The 21,533-nt window shown below is 37.4% G+C and overlaps 6 protein-coding genes across 9 annotated transcripts; 3 read left to right on the forward strand and 3 right to left on the reverse strand.

Moving 5' to 3' along the window:
* Window positions 1–38: 38 nt before the first annotated feature.
* On the forward strand, window positions 39–4,928 carry sh3gl3b (SH3-domain GRB2-like 3b). The gene is made up of 11 exons (XM_056740095.1): window positions 39–241; window positions 1,877–1,945; window positions 2,057–2,129; window positions 2,462–2,605; window positions 2,695–2,828; window positions 2,915–3,073; window positions 3,166–3,269; window positions 3,355–3,470; window positions 3,557–3,589; window positions 3,692–3,745; window positions 4,294–4,928. The coding sequence occupies exons 1-11, from the start codon at window positions 197–199 to the stop codon at window positions 4,497–4,499; spliced, it is 1,137 nt and encodes a 378-aa protein (XP_056596073.1). The 5' UTR covers window positions 39–196; the 3' UTR covers window positions 4,500–4,928.
* Window positions 4,929–5,089: 161 nt separating this feature from the next.
* On the forward strand, window positions 5,090–11,004 carry nedd1 (NEDD1 gamma-tubulin ring complex targeting factor). 4 transcript variants are annotated; one of them, XM_056740091.1, is made up of 17 exons: window positions 5,090–5,258; window positions 5,769–5,981; window positions 6,106–6,200; window positions 6,277–6,393; window positions 6,485–6,625; window positions 6,708–6,937; window positions 7,025–7,226; window positions 7,350–7,515; window positions 7,658–7,789; window positions 8,166–8,210; window positions 8,630–8,734; window positions 8,928–8,972; window positions 9,064–9,236; window positions 9,332–9,512; window positions 9,584–9,689; window positions 9,818–9,884; window positions 10,231–11,004. In XM_056740091.1, exons 2-17 carry the CDS (start codon window positions 5,846–5,848, stop codon window positions 10,333–10,335), a joined length of 2,046 nt encoding a protein of 681 aa, XP_056596069.1. In that variant the 5' UTR covers window positions 5,090–5,258; window positions 5,769–5,845; the 3' UTR covers window positions 10,336–11,004. The 4 variants fall into 4 exon arrangements, with proteins under 4 accessions (XP_056596069.1, XP_056596070.1, XP_056596068.1 ...); XM_056740092.1 differs by having other exon boundaries at window positions 5,813–5,981; XM_056740090.1 differs by having other exon boundaries at window positions 5,838–5,981.
* Window positions 11,005–11,516: 512 nt separating this feature from the next.
* Window positions 11,517–12,684, forward strand: lyrm5b (LYR motif containing 5b). Its single transcript, XM_056739928.1, has 3 exons — window positions 11,517–11,669; window positions 11,743–11,874; window positions 12,359–12,684. Exons 2-3 carry the CDS (start codon window positions 11,830–11,832, stop codon window positions 12,569–12,571), a joined length of 258 nt encoding a protein of 85 aa, XP_056595906.1. The 5' UTR covers window positions 11,517–11,669; window positions 11,743–11,829; the 3' UTR covers window positions 12,572–12,684.
* Window positions 12,685–12,776: 92 nt separating this feature from the next.
* On the reverse strand, window positions 12,777–15,959 carry si:ch211-59o9.10 (uncharacterized protein LOC561841 homolog). The gene is made up of 11 exons (XM_056739927.1): window positions 15,816–15,959; window positions 15,234–15,472; window positions 15,078–15,126; window positions 14,487–15,000; window positions 14,176–14,324; window positions 14,014–14,100; window positions 13,824–13,938; window positions 13,618–13,730; window positions 13,405–13,526; window positions 13,193–13,292; window positions 12,777–13,108 (listed from the first exon to the last, which is right to left on the reverse strand). Exons 2-11 carry the CDS (start codon window positions 15,404–15,406, stop codon window positions 13,049–13,051), a joined length of 1,482 nt encoding a protein of 493 aa, XP_056595905.1. The 5' UTR covers window positions 15,407–15,472; window positions 15,816–15,959; the 3' UTR covers window positions 12,777–13,048.
* A 148-nt stretch (window positions 15,960–16,107) lies between these two features.
* On the reverse strand, window positions 16,108–18,700 carry sycp3 (synaptonemal complex protein 3). The gene is given in 10 exon segments (XM_056739934.1): window positions 16,108–16,477; window positions 16,688–16,792; window positions 16,885–16,983; window positions 17,193–17,242; window positions 17,245–17,291; window positions 17,372–17,489; window positions 17,630–17,664; window positions 17,768–17,846; window positions 18,046–18,253; window positions 18,493–18,700. Coding segments are annotated over 9 exon segments (717 nt in total). The 5' UTR covers window positions 18,176–18,253; window positions 18,493–18,700; the 3' UTR covers window positions 16,108–16,423.
* Window positions 18,701–18,803: 103 nt separating this feature from the next.
* actr6 (actin related protein 6) lies at window positions 18,804–21,501 on the reverse strand. Its single transcript, XM_056739933.1, has 11 exons — window positions 21,275–21,501; window positions 21,064–21,181; window positions 20,923–20,991; window positions 20,726–20,849; window positions 20,497–20,632; window positions 20,352–20,408; window positions 20,080–20,178; window positions 19,895–19,973; window positions 19,559–19,730; window positions 19,343–19,481; window positions 18,804–19,259 (listed from the first exon to the last, which is right to left on the reverse strand). Exons 1-11 carry the CDS (start codon window positions 21,340–21,342, stop codon window positions 19,130–19,132), a joined length of 1,191 nt encoding a protein of 396 aa, XP_056595911.1. The 5' UTR covers window positions 21,343–21,501; the 3' UTR covers window positions 18,804–19,129.
* Window positions 21,502–21,533: the final 32 nt, after the last annotated feature.

The raw sequence follows: 21,533 nt of genomic DNA on the forward strand, positions 1-21,533 counted from the left end.
ATGAGTGCTCTCTAGGATCCTGCAGGATCTCGGCACAACCCCACCAATCAAATCTGGCCAATATCCCAGAGTGCAAAATAACAGTGTTACATTGCGACTGTTGGAAGAGGGCGGAGAGCTCCGGGACTCGAGCGCTGAGATTGAACAGTCCTGACACCCATGTTGACGTCCAACATTTAAGGAGACAAAGGGGAGGATGTCAGTAGCCGGACTGAAGAAACAGTTTCACAAAGCGAGTCAGGTAACGTGTAGCTTTCGTCCGACGACGCGAACAAGATCGTTTCACACTGACAGAGTCGTTTCCTTAGAGGGATGACGTTACAGAAGTGAAAGCGCTGTTTATTTCGCACTTTAAGAGTGTTTTGCTATTCTAACCGCGTATTGTTATGTGTTTGCGTCATTGCTTGGTTGAAATCGGGCGTTTAAGTATCTGGAGCGACCAACCATAACATGATGCGATGTCCCACTTGCTTTTGTTTTTTATTTTTATCGTTTGGAAACATCATGTAATGACACAAACAGGAGACATTCAATTGCCATCAAACTTTCATTTTCTGTTATGTCAAATATTAAGTGTACTTGTTTTGTTCTTGTTCAAATGAAAAACTTCAATTAGGGTGTTTTTAAATGTAATTCCTTTTCGGGAAATTACACCCTGATTTATTTTAATTAAAGGACACGTTAGTTTGGGGAACGGATTACAATTTGCATCACCGTAGTTTTACTCCAAATGCCACTACTGTACACAGATCATAGTAAATGTGTGTTTGCTTTGGTTTTACTATGATACAAATACAATATTTAAACTGTGGATACTGTCGTAAAATCACACTTATTGTGTCCCACACTGCAGGTTGTCTCTCACCTTGTGCTGCTGTGAGTGTTGAGTTACTGCAGAGGTTTCAGTTTGAGACACGTGCACAGGGGTGTTGTCTGTTTCTTGGACACAAAGTTCACCGACTATCTAATCTGTTCATATCGAGTTTATAATGCATTGTAAAATCTCCTGAAATCTCCACCACAGCCTGACCCATTCTCAATTTTGTGACTTCAAAGTTTCCAAGTCACTAATGTATGTTTATTTGAAAAGTGTCCAAGGTCACGTTCTTTGTAGTTTCTCGGTGGCAGAATGAATCTTCAAGTGTTGTGGAAGCACTGGCCAAGAGTTTTCTCGCAAAGTAGAGGAAACAGATGCTCAGTTTGTTAAAAATGGAAGGCTGGTGGATTTCCTGGTTTTGTTTGTTGTAGACATCTCTGGTTCAACTGCATTGTGTTGTGATTGAGCAACCACATATTATCAAGTACACGGTCAAATGTTCAACAATCATTGTTTAACCTGCACAGAAACTACAATCCAACGTTTTATGTCAAATATTATGTTTTATTAAAAATACATAAGGGAATTAAAGTTTTTGATTCGCCCCTACAAATTAATCAATTAAAAAATGGATTAATTTCCTGACTTTATACGGATGGTTCAGCCCAAAATTATTCTGTCATCATTTACTCACCCTCAACCTGTATTCATTTCTTTTTTGTTGTTAAACACAACATAAGATATTTTGAACAATGTGGGAAACCAAACAGTTCTGTTCTTTTACTTGTCGTCCATAGTGGCCCAGAACCCTTTGTTCACAAACATTTTTCCAAATATCTTTCTTTGTGTTAAGCAGAACAATAAACATATGTATACAGATTTAGGAACTTTAGTAAATGATGACCTAATTGTCAGTTTTGGGTGAACTATTCATTAGGAGTTCCTGACCAAACAATTGTGTTTCCATAAGATTCTCAAAAAGCTCAAATGATTCACCTTTGTTTTCTTTAAATCTAAGTGCTGACATATTGACAAAACAAGTCTTGGTTATCTTTACAGTTGCTACAGGAAAAACTCAATGGGGTCGAGGGAACAAAGCTGGATGAGGAATTCCTCATTATGGAAAGGGTATGAATATTATGCTCAACAAAATAATTTAAAACTTTGATTTGATATATTAGAGATCTGGATGCATCAAAGCTTTGTCTTTTTGTTATTTTATTGATTGCTCCACTGTAGAAAACTGACATTACCCACAAATTGATTCTTGACCTTGTTCCAAAAACTATAGGATATCTTCAGCCCAATCCAGGTATGAATTTTTAAGATCCCATAATATTGTTTTTTAAGTCAGTTTCCATTGCTGTATTTTTTATGCTGCATTTCTACTAAATTAAATGTAGTTTTTGTCACAGCCTAGAAACAAGGTGTGCTATTTGGTATTTAAAAAGCATGCTATTTGAAAAATGCCAGTAGGATCTGAGTCATCAGTATTTGTTGTCTGTTCTTCTGGAAGATAAAGATTTCAAACTGGTTTATCTGCTAAGTTCAGCTGAGTGCATGTGCATATAAATGGCAACAAACATGGACTGTATGCCACATAATAATAAAAAAAAAAAAAAAATCTTTTCTCTTGACTTATAGCATACAGAGCAAAACTCAGCATGCTCAACACAGTCTCCAAAATCCGTGGAAAGGGAAAAACTGTTGGCTATCCACAGACAGAGGACATTCTGGGAGATTGCATGCTGCATTATGGCTGTGAGCTTGGAGTTGATTCTGGATTTGGTACGTTCAACACAATAAATAAAATAAATATTATTATTCTAGCAATTTAATGTAAGTAGTTATTGATACAGATTTGTGTACAATTTCAGGTTTTGCTTTAACTGAAATGGGGGAGGCACTGAAACAAGTATCCCAGGCAAAGGACAGTATGGATGTCAGAGTGAACCAAACCTTTATTGATCCTCTGCAATCGATACAGGAGAATGAGCTGAAGGAAATTAGGGTCAGTCTTGCATATAATGTAATTAAAATGGCAAAGTGTTAGGTTTGTTGATGAACAAATTTTAATGCTTTCTCTCTGTTTGTTAGTACCATCTGAGAAAGCTCGAAGGTCGGCGTCTTGACTTCGATTTCAAGAAGAGGCGTAAAGGAAAGATTGCAAACACAGAGATTAAGAAGGCATTCGAGAAGTTTGAAGAATCTAAGGATTTGGCAGAGAGTAGCATGTTTAATCTTCTACAAAAGGATGTATGCAAAACATCACATTCTGTTTTTATTTATCCTCCAGTCACAGATCATAACACAAACAGTACATAATCACATGGTATATGGCATTGTAGGTAGACCAGATGCAGTATCTCTCAGGCTTCATCTCGGCAGTTTTAGACTACCACCAAGAATCTTGCCAGATACTAGAACATCTCAGGAGCAGCCTGCAGACCAGGTCAGAATTATGGGCTGTTTATCTCCTATTATTACAGTTCTAACATGTTTCATCTGATTTAATTTTAATGTTTCTGTGTTTATAGAATAACAGATGCAAGCAATCAACCCAAAAGGGAATTTGCATCGAAGTCAGTTGCAAGCACAATGTGCTACACGGATATTTATGGATTGTCCAACTGCTCATCAGGACAGTCGCCAGGTGTTTCATTTTTCCCTTAGTTATATGATCACATTCAATATTGACTGTTCATGACGTTTCTCAATTCTGTGTATTATGTGCAACAGGGACAGAGATCACTGAAGCCTTGAGTGAAAAATGTAAGTCATAATCACATGGTATACACATTCATACCCTGTCTCACACAGAAATGTATTAGATAGTTGGACGTTTCCCAGCTAATTTTCCTTGATGGTTGCCAGATGCTCCTGTTGTGGTTCACTCTCCTGACAAGGCACAGAATCCAACCAACAACTGTGAGTTTACACTTTTGACTCTTAAGCAGATGTAAAAATGACCCATATGAGGATGTATATATACAGTGACGTCTAAAGAGTGTGAAAATGCTTTTATTTTCAAATTGTATAGATTTTTTATTGCAAATAAAATCATATTATTAGGATAAAACACATTATTAAAAACATATTATTATATAGAAACATTCTATTTTTACTAGTAAAGGAGTAGTTCACCTTCAAAATGAAAATTCTGTCATCATTTACTCGTTACTTGTCATTTCAAACTTTCTATCTGCTGCAGAAAACAAAAGAAGATATTTTGAAAAATGTTGTGAACAGAACAGTACAGCCCGTCATTCACTTCTATTGTAACCAAAGCATGTGACTGGGGGGCTGTCAAAATATTCTTCAAAATATATTTTGTGTTCTGTGGAAGAAAGAAAGTCATACAGGTTTAAAATGACGGGAGGGTTAGTAAATGATGAGAAAATTTTCATTTTAAAGGTGAACTACTCCTTTAAGAAAAGTGCCATATAAAAACAATCTCTTTTTTTTATGTTTACTAGATGATAGCGGCCCCCCTTTTGATCAGCCCTGCTGTCGGGCACTTTACGCTTTCCAGGCAGAAAATCAAGGAGAGCTGTGTTTTAAGGGAGGTGACATCATCATTCTGACCAGCCAGGTAGATGAGAACTGGTTTGAGGGCATGCTCAGTGGGAAATCTGGCTTCTTTCCTAAAAACTACGTCAAAGTGCTTGTACCTTTGCCATAGTAACAGCAGGAACGCACTTCAGCTGGACAGCATGAACTCTTCCGGTTTTTGGAGAAACTTTAAGTTTTGTTGAAGGTTAATAAATAAGGCTCACCTAAGTCTATGCTGTATATCCATCACTATGCAAAAATCATGTACCTCACATTGTCTTTCTTTACTATGTTTGTTATGTTAATAATCTAATGATGCACTATACTGTACATTGGAGCTGCATAAATTTGCTGATATATTGAATGTATTTTATAGGCCTACATTTCCGAAATATGTCAAATTTTAATGTGATTAAATAGATTTCAGTGTGTTATAGTCATGGGTTAAAACCTGTGTATATTTTCTGTCTTTTTAACAGTTTTTAAAGTCTTAAAGTATTTCTTGCAGAATTGTTTATTTTGCACTTGCTCGTTTTTTAATAAATCCAAGCATACTGAAGATGTTATGATATATTTGTTATCTCCTATTATCATTAATAATATAAATATATATATTCCCACTATGAATAAGTTTATTTTATAAACCACATAATACTATTCTCCTATTGGAGCGGCGTTGCTGTATTTCCGAATGACTCTCATTTTGAGCCCAGCTGCTCGCCGTAGTGGCGGTTCCTCACCGGAGCCACGGATTTTCAAACTTTTGTGATATGACAAAGTTTTTCAGTTAAAATAAAGGACACATTTATTCAACACCCGTGGATGTCGCGTGAAGTGTTTACCAACAAACCTTCCTGTATTTCTTTACTTTCTTTAGTCTAAACTTCGGGTAAGTTAGTCAAGTTAGCTGTTGCTAATCAGCTGGGAAATGCAGAAACTGTTAGCAAAACAAACCGAACAACGACGAATAAATTGATTAGAAATTGAAAAGTAACCATTCTTTTTTTACCATTTGTTAGTTTGTTTTCAGATGTTTTGGTCAGAATTGTTTTAACACTTAAATGTGATTATACGCTAAAGTTAAACACTGTTGTCTTAAACTAGCTGAATTGCTTGGTTGCTGGCTAACTTGTTTACCGAAAGTCATTGAGTATCTCTCGTCATCTTGAGTTGTTCAGGCAACTCGGACTCCGAACAATATTAGTAAAATTGACACTTTAATAACAATACAGCGAAAGTAAATAAAGAGATTAGATAGCATCAAACACAGTAACGTTAATAATTTTAGTTTGAATGCAAAATCGTGACTGCAATGTTGTGAAAGTGCAACACAATAACAAACATTTACAAACATGGACAGTTTTTATATTTTTAACTTGCTCGAGCGTTTCTGGATTAGAAACATTTCGTGTTCTTTGACTCGTGGCGCGGCGCGCCTGACAGCTGTCCATCTTTTGTCACCTGGCAGTCGTTGCTATGGAGGACGTCACGCGCCTGGTGTCGTCAGGTGACTGTCTGAAGATCTGGGACTCGGCATCCATGACGGTGGTTGAGCAGTTCAACCCCCACAGTGCCACACATCCAGTGGCTCAAGTGTGCTGGAGTAGCAGCAGTATCCTCTAAAGCTCACGTGCATCATAAAAAATGATATAAGGGTCCTGTAAACTTGGATCTTCTACAGTAAATGTATTTAAAGGAGGTGTTGATAGCAATAAATTTACCTTGACCATGTTCAGATCAGTACCTGGTCAGTGCCAGCAGTATTGGGGACAAGCTGGTGGTATCCAGCCTCAAGTCCTCACCGGTTCCAGTGATGGAGCTTGGTGAAGGGGTGAGCACACAGATCTTTCATAATCTCAATGTATCTTTGATCATATAAGCGTGCCTTAAAATGGACTTGTTTTCAGAAAAAGCAAACCCGCGTCAATCTGAACTCCACGTCACAGTTCCTGGTCAGTGGAGGTCTGGATAACACTGTTAATATTTGGGACCTGAAGACGAAAAGGTTACACCGAAGCCTTAAGGTATTGCATGTTTACAAGCTCTATACAACAAAATATATTAATACATCTCTGAAGTCAGCTTGACACAACCTTTGTTATTTTTCTTCATTAGGACCACAAGGAAGAAGTCACGTGTGTGTCCTTTAATGGAGGAGATAGCTACATAGCATCAGGCTCCACCAGTGGTGATATCATCCTACACAGTATTACCACCAACCTGTCTAGCAAACCTTTCGGTCACGGGCCAAATGTGGTGAGTTTAAGATCTCAACCATACCGAATGAAGTAAAGTATAGTGTGGCACTTTAAAACACACAATGTGTATTTCTCCGTAGCCCATCCATGATTTGAGGTACTCATTGGTGAAGAGGTCTCTGCTGGGCACCGTGTCAGACAGTGGCTCTGTTGCATTGTGGGATGCTAACACTCAGAAGGAGCTGCACTTGTTTGAAGGGGCTCACAAAGCCCCGTGTTCAGGGTTGGCCTTCTCTCCGGCCAATGATTTGCTCTTTATCACTGTGGGACTGGATAAGAAGATCGTCTGCTATGACACCTCCAGCAAAATGTAAGACTAAATCGTTGTGTGCAGCATTGCAGATTCGTTATGGCTTAGTAAAGAAATGCTTTGATTCGATTTGCTTCATCTCAACAGGGTCTTTCGCAATAAGCAGGTGGAGTCTCCACTCACAGCCATTGACTTTACTCCAGATGGCGCTGGGCTTGTGGTGGGCTCCACACAGGGTAGAATGTACATGTATGACCTCCGCAACCTCAGTGCGCCAATCAAAATTACCACGGCACACAAGACATCCGTGACTTCTATTCGCTTCCAAAACTCCACCTCCAAACTGAAGGTAATTAAACTTTATTGACATAAATCCATTTCTACTAAAGCGTCCTCAGTATGTTTGTTATGCAACTCAGTATCCACTGTATGAATGCTATGCATATTTAAAAACCATCTCTTTTCCCTACAGTCCACTAAAACAGCGTCCAGCAAATCTTCCCACTCTAATAAGAGGGTCTCTGTAAAGCTGGCCAGTCAGCACACGGAACCTTCCACACCAACACCTACAGTCCCACCCAGTGTGCCTGGCTCTGAATTTCCTGGAGAAAGAGGTGACGGCCAAGCCCAATTTACAGGTCAACTTTTTCTCTTTAAGCTTTTAGGAGAATTCCTTATTTGTTCATGACTGCTCAGCCCAGCTAGCATTTTAAAGACTTGTGTAAGGTTTTTTGTCATATTATTGGTTGTGTTGGTATTGAACGTGTTGTCTTTTTGCAGGTAGTGCTGGTGAAGTGTTCTCCCGTGAAGCAGAGGGGCAACACAGTCAAGATCAGCTTCCGAGCCTGGAGAAGTTTACCAACATCGGGCGAAACAGCCTGAACCTGGATATTTTCTCCCCTCTTAATGATGGTCATTATTGGATCTTGCTTGTCTTGTATATTATCGCTGTCTTTCTGAAACTTTGGACTTAGATGTGCAAAATTACAGTTTAGTAAATGGAATTAAAACTTTTTAAAAGATTAAATACGAATAGTGTACTTTTTATTAGATATTTAGATACTTGCAATAACAAGTGAGAAAGGGTGACTAAGAATAATGATTTATGGCAAAAAATATTCATTAAAAATTATGAAATATGGATGGTTTCAGAATGGCAGTGACGATTATTTTTAATGCTTTGTTTTAACTGTGTTGTTATGTTTGTGTATTATTCATTTGATATAGTTCTCTGTAATATCATTGTTCTTTTATTCTTTTCTAATGTGCTTGTCTATATTTTCTGCAGGTTTCAAGTCGCACTGTTTTGGTGAAACTCCAACGTCAAGAAACGGTGGGTGTTTTTTGAAACATTGGTTGTTTCTGTATATGTTTAAGATGTCAAGTCCGTATCCAGACAAGGAAAGTTTAAACATTGCTACTGTCATTCTGAAACCTCGTATTTACATATTTTGTGATTTTAATTTAGGTCATAAATCATTATTATTAGTCACCCTTTATGTTTGTAACTGGGTTTTGCTAATACCTAACCAATTATAAGTATTAAAAAGTGTTTGTAAACTTTGACGACAAAGTATTTAATAATTTAAAAGGTACCGTACAGTGTTTTTTTTTTTCCATTTCCTGAAAATCTGAATTTGGACATCCAAGGTATTAGAATGACAGTGACGATATGTTATGGATTGATAATACAAATTGTTGTATGCCTTTGCTGGTTTGACATATTTATCTGTAAAGTTTTTCTGTGCTTAGGGGGCAGTATAGATGTGTTCTCAAGGGAAGGAGAAGGTCAACACAGTACAGAAAGGTTCAGGGCTGGCCGAAACAGCTTGGATATCTTTTCTCCTGTACGAGATGGTGAGGGAACTTTTCAAGTGGTCTTTTGCCGATTCACTTCAATACTATTATTTCAAAAATAAATTACATCAGATCCTGAGATGATTTGTGTATTTTAACTACCGTCTCATTTCTATATGGATAGACAACTAAAAGTGAACACGTTACCTTCAAATTAAGAAAATTCTTAAATTCTTGCACATCTCTGCAATAGATTACAAAAGCCACAGACTGAGTGATGCTGCAAGTGGAAGGAAAGGCAAGTCTTTACAAGCTAAATAGTAAATACACATATTGTAGTTTTAAATAGGTACTTGTCATTCATTCATACCTACCATCTGTGTTATCAGACTTTGATTACCTACCTAATTTTCCTGGGGGGACGTCCCAGCGAAAGACCCCATTGGGCACGCCAGGCAGTCGCTGCTACAGTCCATCGGTGGTTCAGACTCCCCCACCAATCAAAGAAGAGGAACCTATTATCACCCCACCGCAACAGACAGATACACAAAATAGCACGAAGGTCCGTGTCTCACTCCTCATTCGCAATCCAGCAGCTGATGGACGTTTCCTCATTTTGCTGTTTTGTCATCTAAATCCAACTCTTCCTACTCACAGGTGGAGAAAAGTAATGGTGTCCGCCAGGAGTATGACATCATAACATCTCCCCCTGCCGCCCAGAGCACACGCGTTCAGTCGGTGCATCAATACAACACGCCTGAGCTCAGTAAGAGAGATGTGCCCACCCTGCTCTCCTATGACTCGCCGGTCAACAGAGCCCCTCCTGTCGCTTCACCAGGTATGTTTGATTTTTTTTGTCATAGTCAATTTTAATGAGACACAACGTGTGACTGATGTTTTGAACTGTAGCTCCAGCTGCGGTGGACTCTGGAGCTGAGAATCACGGAGCTCCACTCACATCGGTTCAGATGAAATTTGTTCATAATATGATTCATGAGGCACTAGAAGACTTCAGGTCAGTCATTAGACTTATTAAGAGTTTGCTGATTTATCAATGCGAACTTTTAAACGGGAAGTAATTGCTTGCATTTACCCAATTTTATGGAAACAAACATGTTTGTTTTGTTTGGTTACCTGTTCTAGGGACACCTGCCATAGAGACATTATCAATCTACAGGTGGAGATGGTTCGACAGTTTTATATTCAGTTGGTACGTTCGGTTGATTGTTTTATTGACCAACTAAGTTGTTTTCTTTGCTTTTTTGCATTGTGTGTATAATTAAATAGTATGACTCAGTTTTTTGCTTTATATAGGGAATCTTAAATAGTGGATTCCAATTCCACTGATGCTGTTTCCTTAATAGTTCTGATAATGACTTTTTAGGTTTATTAAAGAAATAAATGAGATGTTTGAAAACAGTTTATATTGCATTCACGTTCTTAGAAGCTTGATATTATCAGTGCTAACTACTGATTTCAGATTTTGTTAAGCAGCACATAGTAAATCTGTGTTGGTGATTCATATACCTCCAATCATATGCCACCATCTTTTTCAGAACGAAATCCATGGTCTGATCGAGAAGTACTCTGTCAACGACTCGCTCGTCGAAGAGATAGAAAGACTAAGAGAGGAAAACAAAAAACTACGATCCAATTATTAAAGACAGCCGTGGACATGCATCTCCCACCCATTATGACCAATCCAGGGATATTGACTGAAGTGGGAGAGGACAAGAAGGCAGCTCTGAAGTATCTACTAGTGCCTTAACTCTGCACACCTCGACCCTAGACACAGCTCACAGTCTGCCTTTGCATTTGTCATATTGTCACAGTTTTGTATGTTTTTCATAAAGCATTTTTAAGATTTACATGCCTTAACAGATCGAACAATAAGAACACGCTTTATTTTTCTCCAAGGTGTGTGTTTTGTCAGATGCTGATTAGTTTACATACAAAATACATATATTGGCACTTAAGTCTTGAAAAACATAAATGTGGTGTTGTGAGAAATCATCTCAGCAAGGGTTTTGCCACTCACAGATTTTGATGTTGTGTAAATGTAGTCCAAGTTGTTTTTGCAAACCATATGCCAAAAATTAAAGGACATTGATGATGTGCATGAGTAGGTCTGGTATTGAATTTTGTGACAGTGCTTCATAATTAATACATGACATCTCTATTAAATAGATTCTGCATGATCTTGGCAGAGCATTTGACATCCAAAACATATGACTAACAATTATCTTGTATACTGTGCTTCAAATCTTCTAATGTGCTTTTGTAAGACGTCTTCCAATGGACTGGCCTAAATAAATTATTACTGCATTGCATGCACAGTTGTGTTTTCTCTTGAGGTACAAACAACCATAATTGTGAACCACCAGAAGCGTGCCATTAGGTTAAATAAAATATTTTTTGGGATTCTTAGTCTTTTCCCCCTGTGATACACTTGGGTATAGTTTACACAAATGTAAAAACTCAAAATGTATTCACTCTCTTGTCATTTTTTACCAATATACCACATCGGATGACTTGCATCACATTCATACATTTGGCCGAGATCGAACCCATGAACTTTGCGTTTCTAACACCATGCTCTTAACCACCGAGCTACAATGAAATTAATTATTGCTGGCCCAGAATAACTCCCTGTTTCACTACACAAACTTTTAAACAAATAAAGGCATATTTATTAAGATTTAATTATATATGTAAGATAAAAGTGAAACCGGAAGTTCATCTGGAACAGAGTCCAGACTTTCTTCAGCAAAAAAAAAAAATCGATCCTTTAATTGCATGCTACAAACGTTATGAACACTGGCTTTTATTTTAAAAAAAATCCAGGAAGTATGCTAATGTTTTTTTACGTAAGTCGCAACAACAATTAACAAATCAATGAGGACTTTTATTTTGACTCTTTTATATTTGATGACAGCAGAAGTTTAAGTCTTGACTGTTTTCGTAGCGTCCAAAGGGCGAAATGACAATGTAGCGCGTAAGTAAATACAAATAATGCACAAATAACAGCTTAAACCTTTTAAATATTAACACCCAGTCTTTGTTTATAGCTGTCTGCTATTGCCGTTTCCAGTAAAAATGTTGGTCGGGATGTAACAGGTCAGTTGAAGTTTGTTGTACTTAACAATCACCGAGAGATGACGAACCCACTGCGCGGAGAGGTAGTGCGACTATACAAAACTGTGAGTACACTGCCACCTTCGGCATAGTCAAGATCCCTGAGGTTTATTAACTTGTTTGGATACAAAGTTTTAGTGTTTTATAATTGATATGTCACTATTGGGTAATTGACAAAGGATTTAAACGAACATCAAAATTTTAGTTAAGAACATATAAGGACAAGTGTATATCTTATCTTTATTGGTTTGCGTTTTACTTGTTTTATCATTTTATTTATCCTTTGCAAAATTGTTAACCATTTGAATAATTGAACGTTTGAAACATAGTAAGATGTAGTTTAGCATATCAATTCTCCTTAAATCCATAATACTCTTTCATCCTCCTGCAGGGTGTAGATTGTATTCGTTTTAACAGTCCTAATAGTTTCAATCTTCATTTATTGCAGCATATTAAAGTTTGCCATATTAAAAATCCCCACTCAGAAAACATCCGTGACTCCAGGCGGTGAAAAATCATAATCCTGTCTTTTGATTTTTCTGCTTGAAGCTGCTGTTTCTTGGACGGGAGTACCCAAAAGGAGCAGACTATTTCAAAGACAGGCTACGGGCTGCTTTTGCCAAAAACAGGGATGTGAAAGACCCAGAGAAGATCAAAGAACTCATCAGCCGTGGAGAATTTGTGGTGAAAGAGCTTGAAGCGCTGTATTTCCTTCGGAAATACAGAGCTTTGAAGAAGCGATATTATGATATAGATGAATGACTGCTACATGAAATTACTTTGCCTGCGATTTCCAATAACAGGACAATAGTGATGCAAGAAAAGCTGATTGTATTGAACATGTGTGAATGTAAATAAATCAAATGGAAATTTCAGTCTGAGAACAATTAGATGTTCTTTGCACATCGTCTCATTGCACTACTTGCACACATTATGATGCCTTTATTGTCAAATAATGATCAAATGATAATTTGAACAAAATCCAAGGTTTATTGCTTAGGTTGTTGCCACTGGTGTGAAATAATATGGTATTATCTGATATGTTATAGAAGAAACTAACAAAAAAAAATAAACTATAGTTGCTTTGCAGTTACTCTTGAACATCGAACAATGTTAATCATTTAAAACGTGTTTAATAACACTCAAAATAAGACTTGACAGTAACAGTATTAAAATCAGACAGGATCACACGGCCCGCAATGAGGTAGATACTAAGACCTGAAATTCTGAAATACGTTCTTAAGAAAATTCACCACATGTCGATACATCTGCTCGGCAGATAGGGCAGGTGGCATTCTCCTGTGAGAACATAAAAATATTTTTTCAACATTTTGTAAAACATGTAATCAATCATGGACTTTGGGTCATGAAGATGGGCCACACCTTAAGCCAGCGATCAATGCACTTCACATGGTAGTCATGAAGACAGGGAAGCATTCTGAGTCGCTCGTTCTTCTTATATTCGCTGAAACATATCTGGCAGCTGTGAAGAGAGTAAGAGACAAATCAGAATCTAAATTCTAAAGACAAAAACTTCTACCCTTTGCATTATGGGTAATCTCATGATAAACCTGGCATTCTGGTTCAACTCTTACTCGGTCTTTCCAGCGCTGTGTGATGGATCGTACGTTTTTACAGGCAACCTTTCGATCTCTGCTTTACTCAAAGTGTTCTTGGTCAGCACAGCACCCTGTTGCTCTTCAAACGCTAGGAGAGCCTGACAAATAAAGAACAAAATCAGATTGGAGAAAACAGATGACATCATTACAAACATACTTGTGATTTCTTTCAGTTACTAAAGATCAAACCTCATAATTATTTCCCTGACTGTCATCAAGCAAGTCCATTTGCAAGTTAGAAGCACCCCCTCTGCGCCGGGAATTACGAGGCCTGCCGGTCGGACGTCGTCCCTGTTGTCTATCTGTAAAATGAAATTTGAATCATAAAGAGATCATAACGACAAAGAGTTTTCAATCCGACATAATACATTTAGATCGACTGTTAGGTGACTTACTATGTTGCTCTCCAAACATGATCTGCTGTAACTCCGAGGCTCCGTGTGAGAACGATGCCGAGTTGATCATGGAGGCCCAAGGAGATATCCATCCCAGACCAACATAAGGATCAACCTGGTATGAAAGCAATTACTTCTCATGATCTTCAAAATGTCAGAGCAAAGGAAACAGGGAAATATGAATACAAACCATGCTAGTCTGGTGATTTGTGCTCGGTGTTTGGCGCTGGAGCCTTTGCTGCTCTTGGTCCAGGCGTTGCTCTATATCAAACTGTTCCTGAGTTTAACACAAAGCATTTTAAATTAAACAGGGCTCCTTGACCTCAATCCAAGAACATCATATTCGTCATACCTGAAGGCTTCTGGCATATGCCTCATCCTCAACCATCTGGATGGAGCGGACCATGCACTCAGATGTGACATCATCGCCATCATCCTCTATGATGACTATATCTTTTGGTATCTGACATGCAGATGTAGATGCTGGTCTTTGCATTCTCGCTGTTGTAAACAAACAAGAATGAATTTACGTTTCTAGGTAAAAATCTTTTTTAACCGACTTATTCAGATGGAATAAAGAGAAAAGTAAAAATACATATTCACTTTAATTGGAAAAAACAAATCTTTATGGTGACTTCACAATCTTCACCAGGTTATTCCTACCTGCATCAAACGGTAAACCCCCATCCTCTCTTCCGAAAACAGGCGAGTCTGTCTTCGGTTCATGTGATGTGCTTTTAGATGTTTTAGATCGACTCTTACTATAGACAGTCTTTTTGGATCTCTGTTCCTTTCCATTGCATGTACCTAATGTCTCTTGCTTAGACATGTGACCCAACAACCCATTTAAACACATCTGATCACTGGATTGACCAAGTGCACATGTAGAAGATCCAGCAGAGGAAGAGGGTTTGAAAGATGCGAAGGGTTGACAAGTCGAGGAGGTGGCTGGCCGTGGAGACTCCAACCATGTTAATTCATTGGGTAAAAGAGAGGAAGCAGGTACAAATCCATTCGCTTCTTGCATAACAGAGTTTCCGCAGACTCTCGTGCTTGGATTTGAGTCCGCCAGTTTACGGCGCTTGAGCGTTCTTTGGGAGCTTGGGGTTGTGCTGAGGTATCCTGGAATATTTTCTTGTATTTCACGTTTTCCGCTATTCAAGTCTGTTGAAGTTGCCTACGATTAAAGAGGATGTGGTGAGATGTTGTTTAAACAAGCCAAGCGTAACTAATGAGCATTTTCTTTTCTCTTACCGCACTCCAATTTTTATGGGCATTTCGCTTTTTGCTGTGAGTCAGAGGGCTTTAAAGGAGAACAGATCAGCAATGTCAATACCACAAACCCTGGCTTGAAATTAAAATCTAGAAATTCTGTTTAGACCTATAAGTTATTAACACAATAAATGGTACCTTGGGGTCTCGGGGACGATTGTTGACATATCACAAGAAACTCCAGGGTCTTCCATAAGGAAATCGCTGTCATTCAATAAACAGGCATTGTTTAAAAAGTCAGGAGTGTCTGGCTCGCCCCGGGGACTGAACAGAGGACTGCTGGGTTCTGAGATATCCTGAATGTGATCCATAATCTTTGTATAGGGCGGCTTGTGTCTGTACTTTGGCTAGATTTCACAGTGTATGTGTTGGCCAATCTACGACAAGAAAACACAAGCATTATACAATTACATACACGAAGTCTTCTATATTAAAAACATATGGCTACAATGAACAGTATTTTAAAATAATTTACTTATTTCAAAAGTACATCGGTTCTTTGCACTGAAACCTCTTTTTACTTGATTTGGTGAACTGGGTTTTAAAAAAAATATTTCTGAGGTAAAACTGATCTTAGACATGTTGGATTTGATAACAACAACCCGGGTTAGCAAAGCAGATTACATGAAGATCGCGTATAAAGTCGTAAATTACGTCGAGATCATAACCCCCTCAGATAATGTTTGTATTAAGAGTCATAAATAAATCTATTTAACTTACCATGTTTCCACAACTGCCACCATTATAACCAAATTCTTCATTTGTACTGCATCGAAGAATAGCAAACTTACAATGGAAACCACCGCCGTAGGTTTCAGTTTTCTTCCGGTAGTGTCACTTCCGGCACATGGCTAGCAAGCTTTTTTTTTTTAAACGAAAGGACCCCAAACATATTGCTCAACCTTTCCCATACTTTGAATAAAAAATGTTTTATATTGTTTTTATGTACAACTTGATTTAAAATCGATTTTTTAGACCACACTTAAAAATAATAAATGAAAATGTCAATGAATACATTTTAATGTATGTTTTAGGATTTAATGAATTCTATTATTGACCTACAGACCAATATATATTATTTTTATTCTTAGACCATGGGAAATAAAAAAGACATCTTTGCATTTTGCCTGACAATGTGGATAAAGAACTAATCTGAAATGGTTTCATGACACAGCAAACTATGGATTAAAATGACCAAACTGTTACAAAATAAAATAAATACAGAGAAACATGAAACCATATGAACTAAAAGAAACCTTCCTTTAAAATTCAACTTTTAACACAAGGTGAAGTATTATGTATGATAGATATGTAAAATCTAAACATTTTCAAAACAGCATGGATTGAAGGGACTTCCGAACAGTGGCCATCTCCTGTTGCTGCTGTGGAAAAAGATAAAAGCAATGGTCCTCATTCATGAAACATGCACAGAACAAAATTCTATGTGAAAATAAAGTTGTTCAAGAATCAATTTAACAATAAACTGTTTTAAATAGCCTTAATAGTATTCAACACATTTCTTATTAAAATGCTATTTAAAGCAAAGAATTGTAATACCATCCATAAGAAATCAAGATTACAAATACACTCACTGTGTCCATCATTATCTTTTTCTGCAGCAGGGCCATCTCCTTTTTAAGCTCCAACTGGGTGCCCTGCAGAAAAGTTTCATGGCTTTTCTCCATTTCCTCCATGTTCTGCACAAATAATGAACACCAACCTTGGTCAGTTAATCGCAAAAATAATGTTCTTGCTTGCATTTCAAATACTTAACAATGGCTACTATAACCTTGACAAACTGCTCATAAAGCTCTTTGATGGTTTTCATTTTTTGGTTTTGCACAACTCTTGCCTGCTGGAAGAGCTTCTGCTGCTGGCGAAACAAATTCTGCAAAAGGAGGAATTATAAAGTTCAAAGGAAACATTTCAGGCATTTACATCAGATAGTTTCACCAGCAAGTTGCATTATATTTTTTTGTGAGGACTGATCTTCCTGATCACAAGCAGCAACTTGGAAACTATATTTTAAGGAGATCCATTAATATCTCACATGTCATGCATTTATTCTGTATAGTTGACTGAATGTCCATCACTTACATTCAGCTTTTCCTCTTGTTCTTCTGATTTCTGAACATCAGTCTCCCACTGTTGAGCACACCGAGGACCTGCTGAGAATACTCTTGTGTAAGCTTCTGCCTGTAGAAAACAAACATTTTTTACTGCACATAACAGTTCAGGTACATGTGCAGTTTTATATATAGTGCTTGTACAGTAACCTCTGATTCTGCTGGGTTTTCCACATTTGCTCCATTTTCTGTGTGGTGCCCTTTAATGAATTTTTGGTAAGAACCTCCAAGCGTTTCCTTTTGGTATGCATGGCTTTGTTGATGTCCGCTATGTGTTTATCAGTGTAACAGCATTGTATTCATTAACCAAATATAAAATGAATGAATTCCGCATCAAAATAAATACTACATTTAGATTTACATTACAATATTAAATGTGGTAAAATATTTAATGTTAATTTCACTTACCACCAAATCTTTCCAGCATTGTTTGAACCTCGTTCCTGAAATCAAACAAGCATTCCCAGCAAATGTTTATGTGTCTATTCATAGAAATGAACATGTAGTGTTAACCAGATAACCACATATATAAAGTCTTATACTCACCCCACACCAACATTCAGGTCATCATTATCAAATGTATCTGCCGATCGTTTCTTGCCCACCTTGTCAATGATGGGAGTTTCTAATGCATTAAAATGTGAATTAAGGGGGAGGTTAATAAAGTAGACAAACATACTTCACACTCCCATGATCTCAATATAAATCACCTTCAGAATGAACACGTTCAATACCACGATATACCCATCAGATGTCAGTATTGTACAATGGTTATGCAAGATTAATAGTATTTTAGAAAGCAAAATAAATAAACACATGCACACCATCTCGTGTATCGTCGTCAGATCCGCTGAGGTCTTTCTTCTCATCTGTGCTGAAGTCAAAAGTCTTCAAGTCTGCAGAGCTGTCTGTGTGTTTGATCTTCTTGCTCTGTTTCCTCCCTGATGCGGCCATTGTCCAGATGTGTGAATATTTGATAAAAGCCTTTTCCAAGTTTTTCACTTAAATCGCAAATCTTCGACTGGTTTTGTGCTGGACATACAAAAACAATAAATAAGTTGCAGTGTTTACCCATTGGGATATTTGTGACCTTATTAACAATAGTGAATTAATAATAAATTATATTTCAATCATTCGCATCCTCTACCACATTAATGACGCCATAAGTAATACAATGTTACATTCACAAATTAAAATAATAGTTTTTTCCCCAAAATAGACCAAGTTAGTTACGTTATCTCATGTGTAATAATCTCCAGAGAATCACTTACCAGACGATCTCACTCAAACTTGCCTCAAAATCATTTAACGCACATAAATCAACGCAAAATGTTATAACTCGAACCGATTATTTTCAAACTGTAACTAATTTAAGAAAACTTTTACAGACGATAAAACTGCTGGGGTCCGTTTTTACGTCAGTTCGTCCTCAAGCGATTTTCCCGCCGTTTCAAACCTGCGCGTGAGGAGGATCTCACGTTAAAGGCTCATGAATTTCTTTCAAGACGTCATTTATGGCGAAAATATTGCTTTTATCAAAAACATAATTTATTCGGGAAGTTATTACATTTAACCCAAATAAAAATATTTTTGGGGCAGTTACAATTATTTTCTATAAGAGAAACAATCTATTCGTGAAATAATTAAGTTCAACCAAAGAATTCAATTTTCATTATTTGTAACAATTACTTACATTTATTGTAAAGATTTTTTTCCTTTACGTCATATTGTTGTATCACATACAATATACAGTATACAAAAACTTTCTTAAATAAGAGAAAAATACAAAGTTGTCAGGTTCAAAAATCAAATATCAAATCTTGTGAGGATGTCTGTGCATGACACTGGTTTGAGTGACAAGTGTTTATTCCGTTTCTTCTGTGTCTACACGGATCACTTTTTCGCAGATTAAATATCAAACTTTTCCTCGCATATATAATGTCCATTTTCCTCGTAATCTTCCCGTGTGACCACCATCTCTTCAAAGTCAGGGTTTTCTGCCAACAGCTTGCCTCCTTCCCATGAATAGCAAATAGGGCTGAGTATAGAAACCAAATATCAAGTCAGCGATAATTACCATAAACACAAATGTTAATATTCACATGATTTTCACGAGCATACTTTTGTGGCAGGTGAACAGACACTTGATATTCTACAGGAGCCAGTGCACGGACTTCTTTGTAAACGCGATCCCTAAAACCCGGGAACAGGGTGTTTCCCCCAGTAAGAACAATGTTCTTGTAGAGGTGAGGCTGCATCTCTGGACACAAAGCAAAAATTAAAACAATTTCACTTACATACACTTGCTATGTAATAGAGGTAAATAAACCATACTACCTTCTGGCATTTTGTTGATGGAGTCGACCAAAGCCTCCGGTATGCCCATCTCCTGAATGCCAATGTCCGACGGGTGAAAAAGCATCTCTGGGACAGAAAACCTCTCATTGTTGAGCCGCAAAATCTGCTCGCTAGACTTATATTTGCCTGTGAAATTCATCTCCTCTCGAGGCTATAGAACAATTAAAGAAAATGGTGGTTAGGACCTATTACATGGAAAGTTGTAAGGAGTAATAATTATGCAAAATTCTTTAAATAAAGATCTACTAACAAGGCAAATTCTAAATGCTCTTTGACACTTGGGCAAGAGCGCTGTAATTGAACTTGTACGCTAACCTTGCAAAATCCCTTTTTGATAGAGCTGAAATCCGGCAGGACATAATCTCTCATCAATGTATTATCTTCTCCTTTTAATCTGTTAGATTTGACAAATTATATACAGTTTACTGATAGATCCTTCAGCATTCGTCCATTTTCCTTGTGCAATGAAAGGCCAATGCAACTTTGTGCAGAACACTTACTGTGCAATATCCACATCTTTGTAGAAGTCTTGTGAAACGTAACACACATCTTCCTTAGCTTGGTTGATCACATGGGTTTCATCCATTACATGCAACTGTCTACAAAATCACAGATCCACAAGTTTAAGAGACATCAAGCATTTTGTAAACAAGGTGGTCTCATACAATAATGATACAAATATGGTGCTCCGTAAAGCCATTATTTTTTCCACTCATCCAATTCATCAATTGATTGAACAGAGAAAATAACTGAGATACATTGAAGTATTTACCTGTATGAAATAATCTCTTTCAAATGATTGGTGAGCAGTTTCCCCCCTACATTCATTCTACGAATAACAGAAGGGATGTCAAATTAAATAAAATGATTATCAGTGCCTATAAACCTTCAAGATTTAAATGAATCAGGCAACCTACCTGCAAATCCCTTCTTTCATCTTTCTTCCCCTGCAATAAGGGACAATGTGTGTGAAGGAGAAACCGCTGTCCACCACAATACAGCACAGCTCAGAGTTATTCTCATGGAAGTATTGATGTGCACTCAAAGATCCAGCTGCAAAAGAACATCAGCACATCACAATACTGATTTTTTTACAATCTCATCGGGTTTAATACAAATAAAAAACTACTAACACTGTGAATTTACCATTTATTCTGAGGGCTGCCTGGAACTGATATTCCTCAAACAGAATCTCATTCATGGATTCTTGAATTGAGGTGAAATTAAAGTACGGCTCTGTTATCACAATGCTGGTATCAGCAAAGTCCACCTGTGAATCAATGAATGCAATATATTGAATTTATATGAATGGAAAAGTTACCAATCTTAATCTTTGTGGGTACCTTAAACATCTCCTTTCCAAACAGTTGATCCCAAACTTTGCGTTGCACATCCCAATTTACAAGATACCCCTGAACAGATGCAAAAGAGTGTAAGTTGAATGTGAATATAAATATAAAGCTATAAATATATACAAACAATACCTTTTGAAAAGGAAGTATATAGAAGAGTCCGGACGGGTCTTTGATTTCATCCAACTGATTGGCTGTGAAAGTTTTCAGTCTGGACGTCTTTGATCGGAACTGACAATTTGGAATAACACTTAAGAAAGCAAAACGGTTTGTAAACATCAGGAACAGCTTTATACAGATGGTATTCACTGAATAGTTCAATTATATTAAAAAGGCTCTTTACCTGACTTTCTCATGGCTGTATCCGATTTTAGCGAAGTACGCACCGTTGTCCAGAACGAGCGTTGTCATGTTTACGCCACAGTAACTCAAACGCAGTGGTTTAACTACTTCGTAATAAGATTTCTTACTGCCAACTTTGTAAAATTAAGTTTATCAAACAAGGTTCATTTTGAATGGGTTTGTATATGATAAACACTGCAAAGATGTTCATGCCGCTCACGCGTCTTACTCGGCAGCAGACTGCTCTCTTAAAACAATGA

Source organism: Triplophysa dalaica, chromosome 24 (genome assembly GCF_015846415.1).
Source record: "Triplophysa dalaica isolate WHDGS20190420 chromosome 24, ASM1584641v1, whole genome shotgun sequence".
NCBI lineage: Eukaryota > Metazoa > Chordata > Actinopteri > Cypriniformes > Nemacheilidae > Triplophysa > Triplophysa dalaica.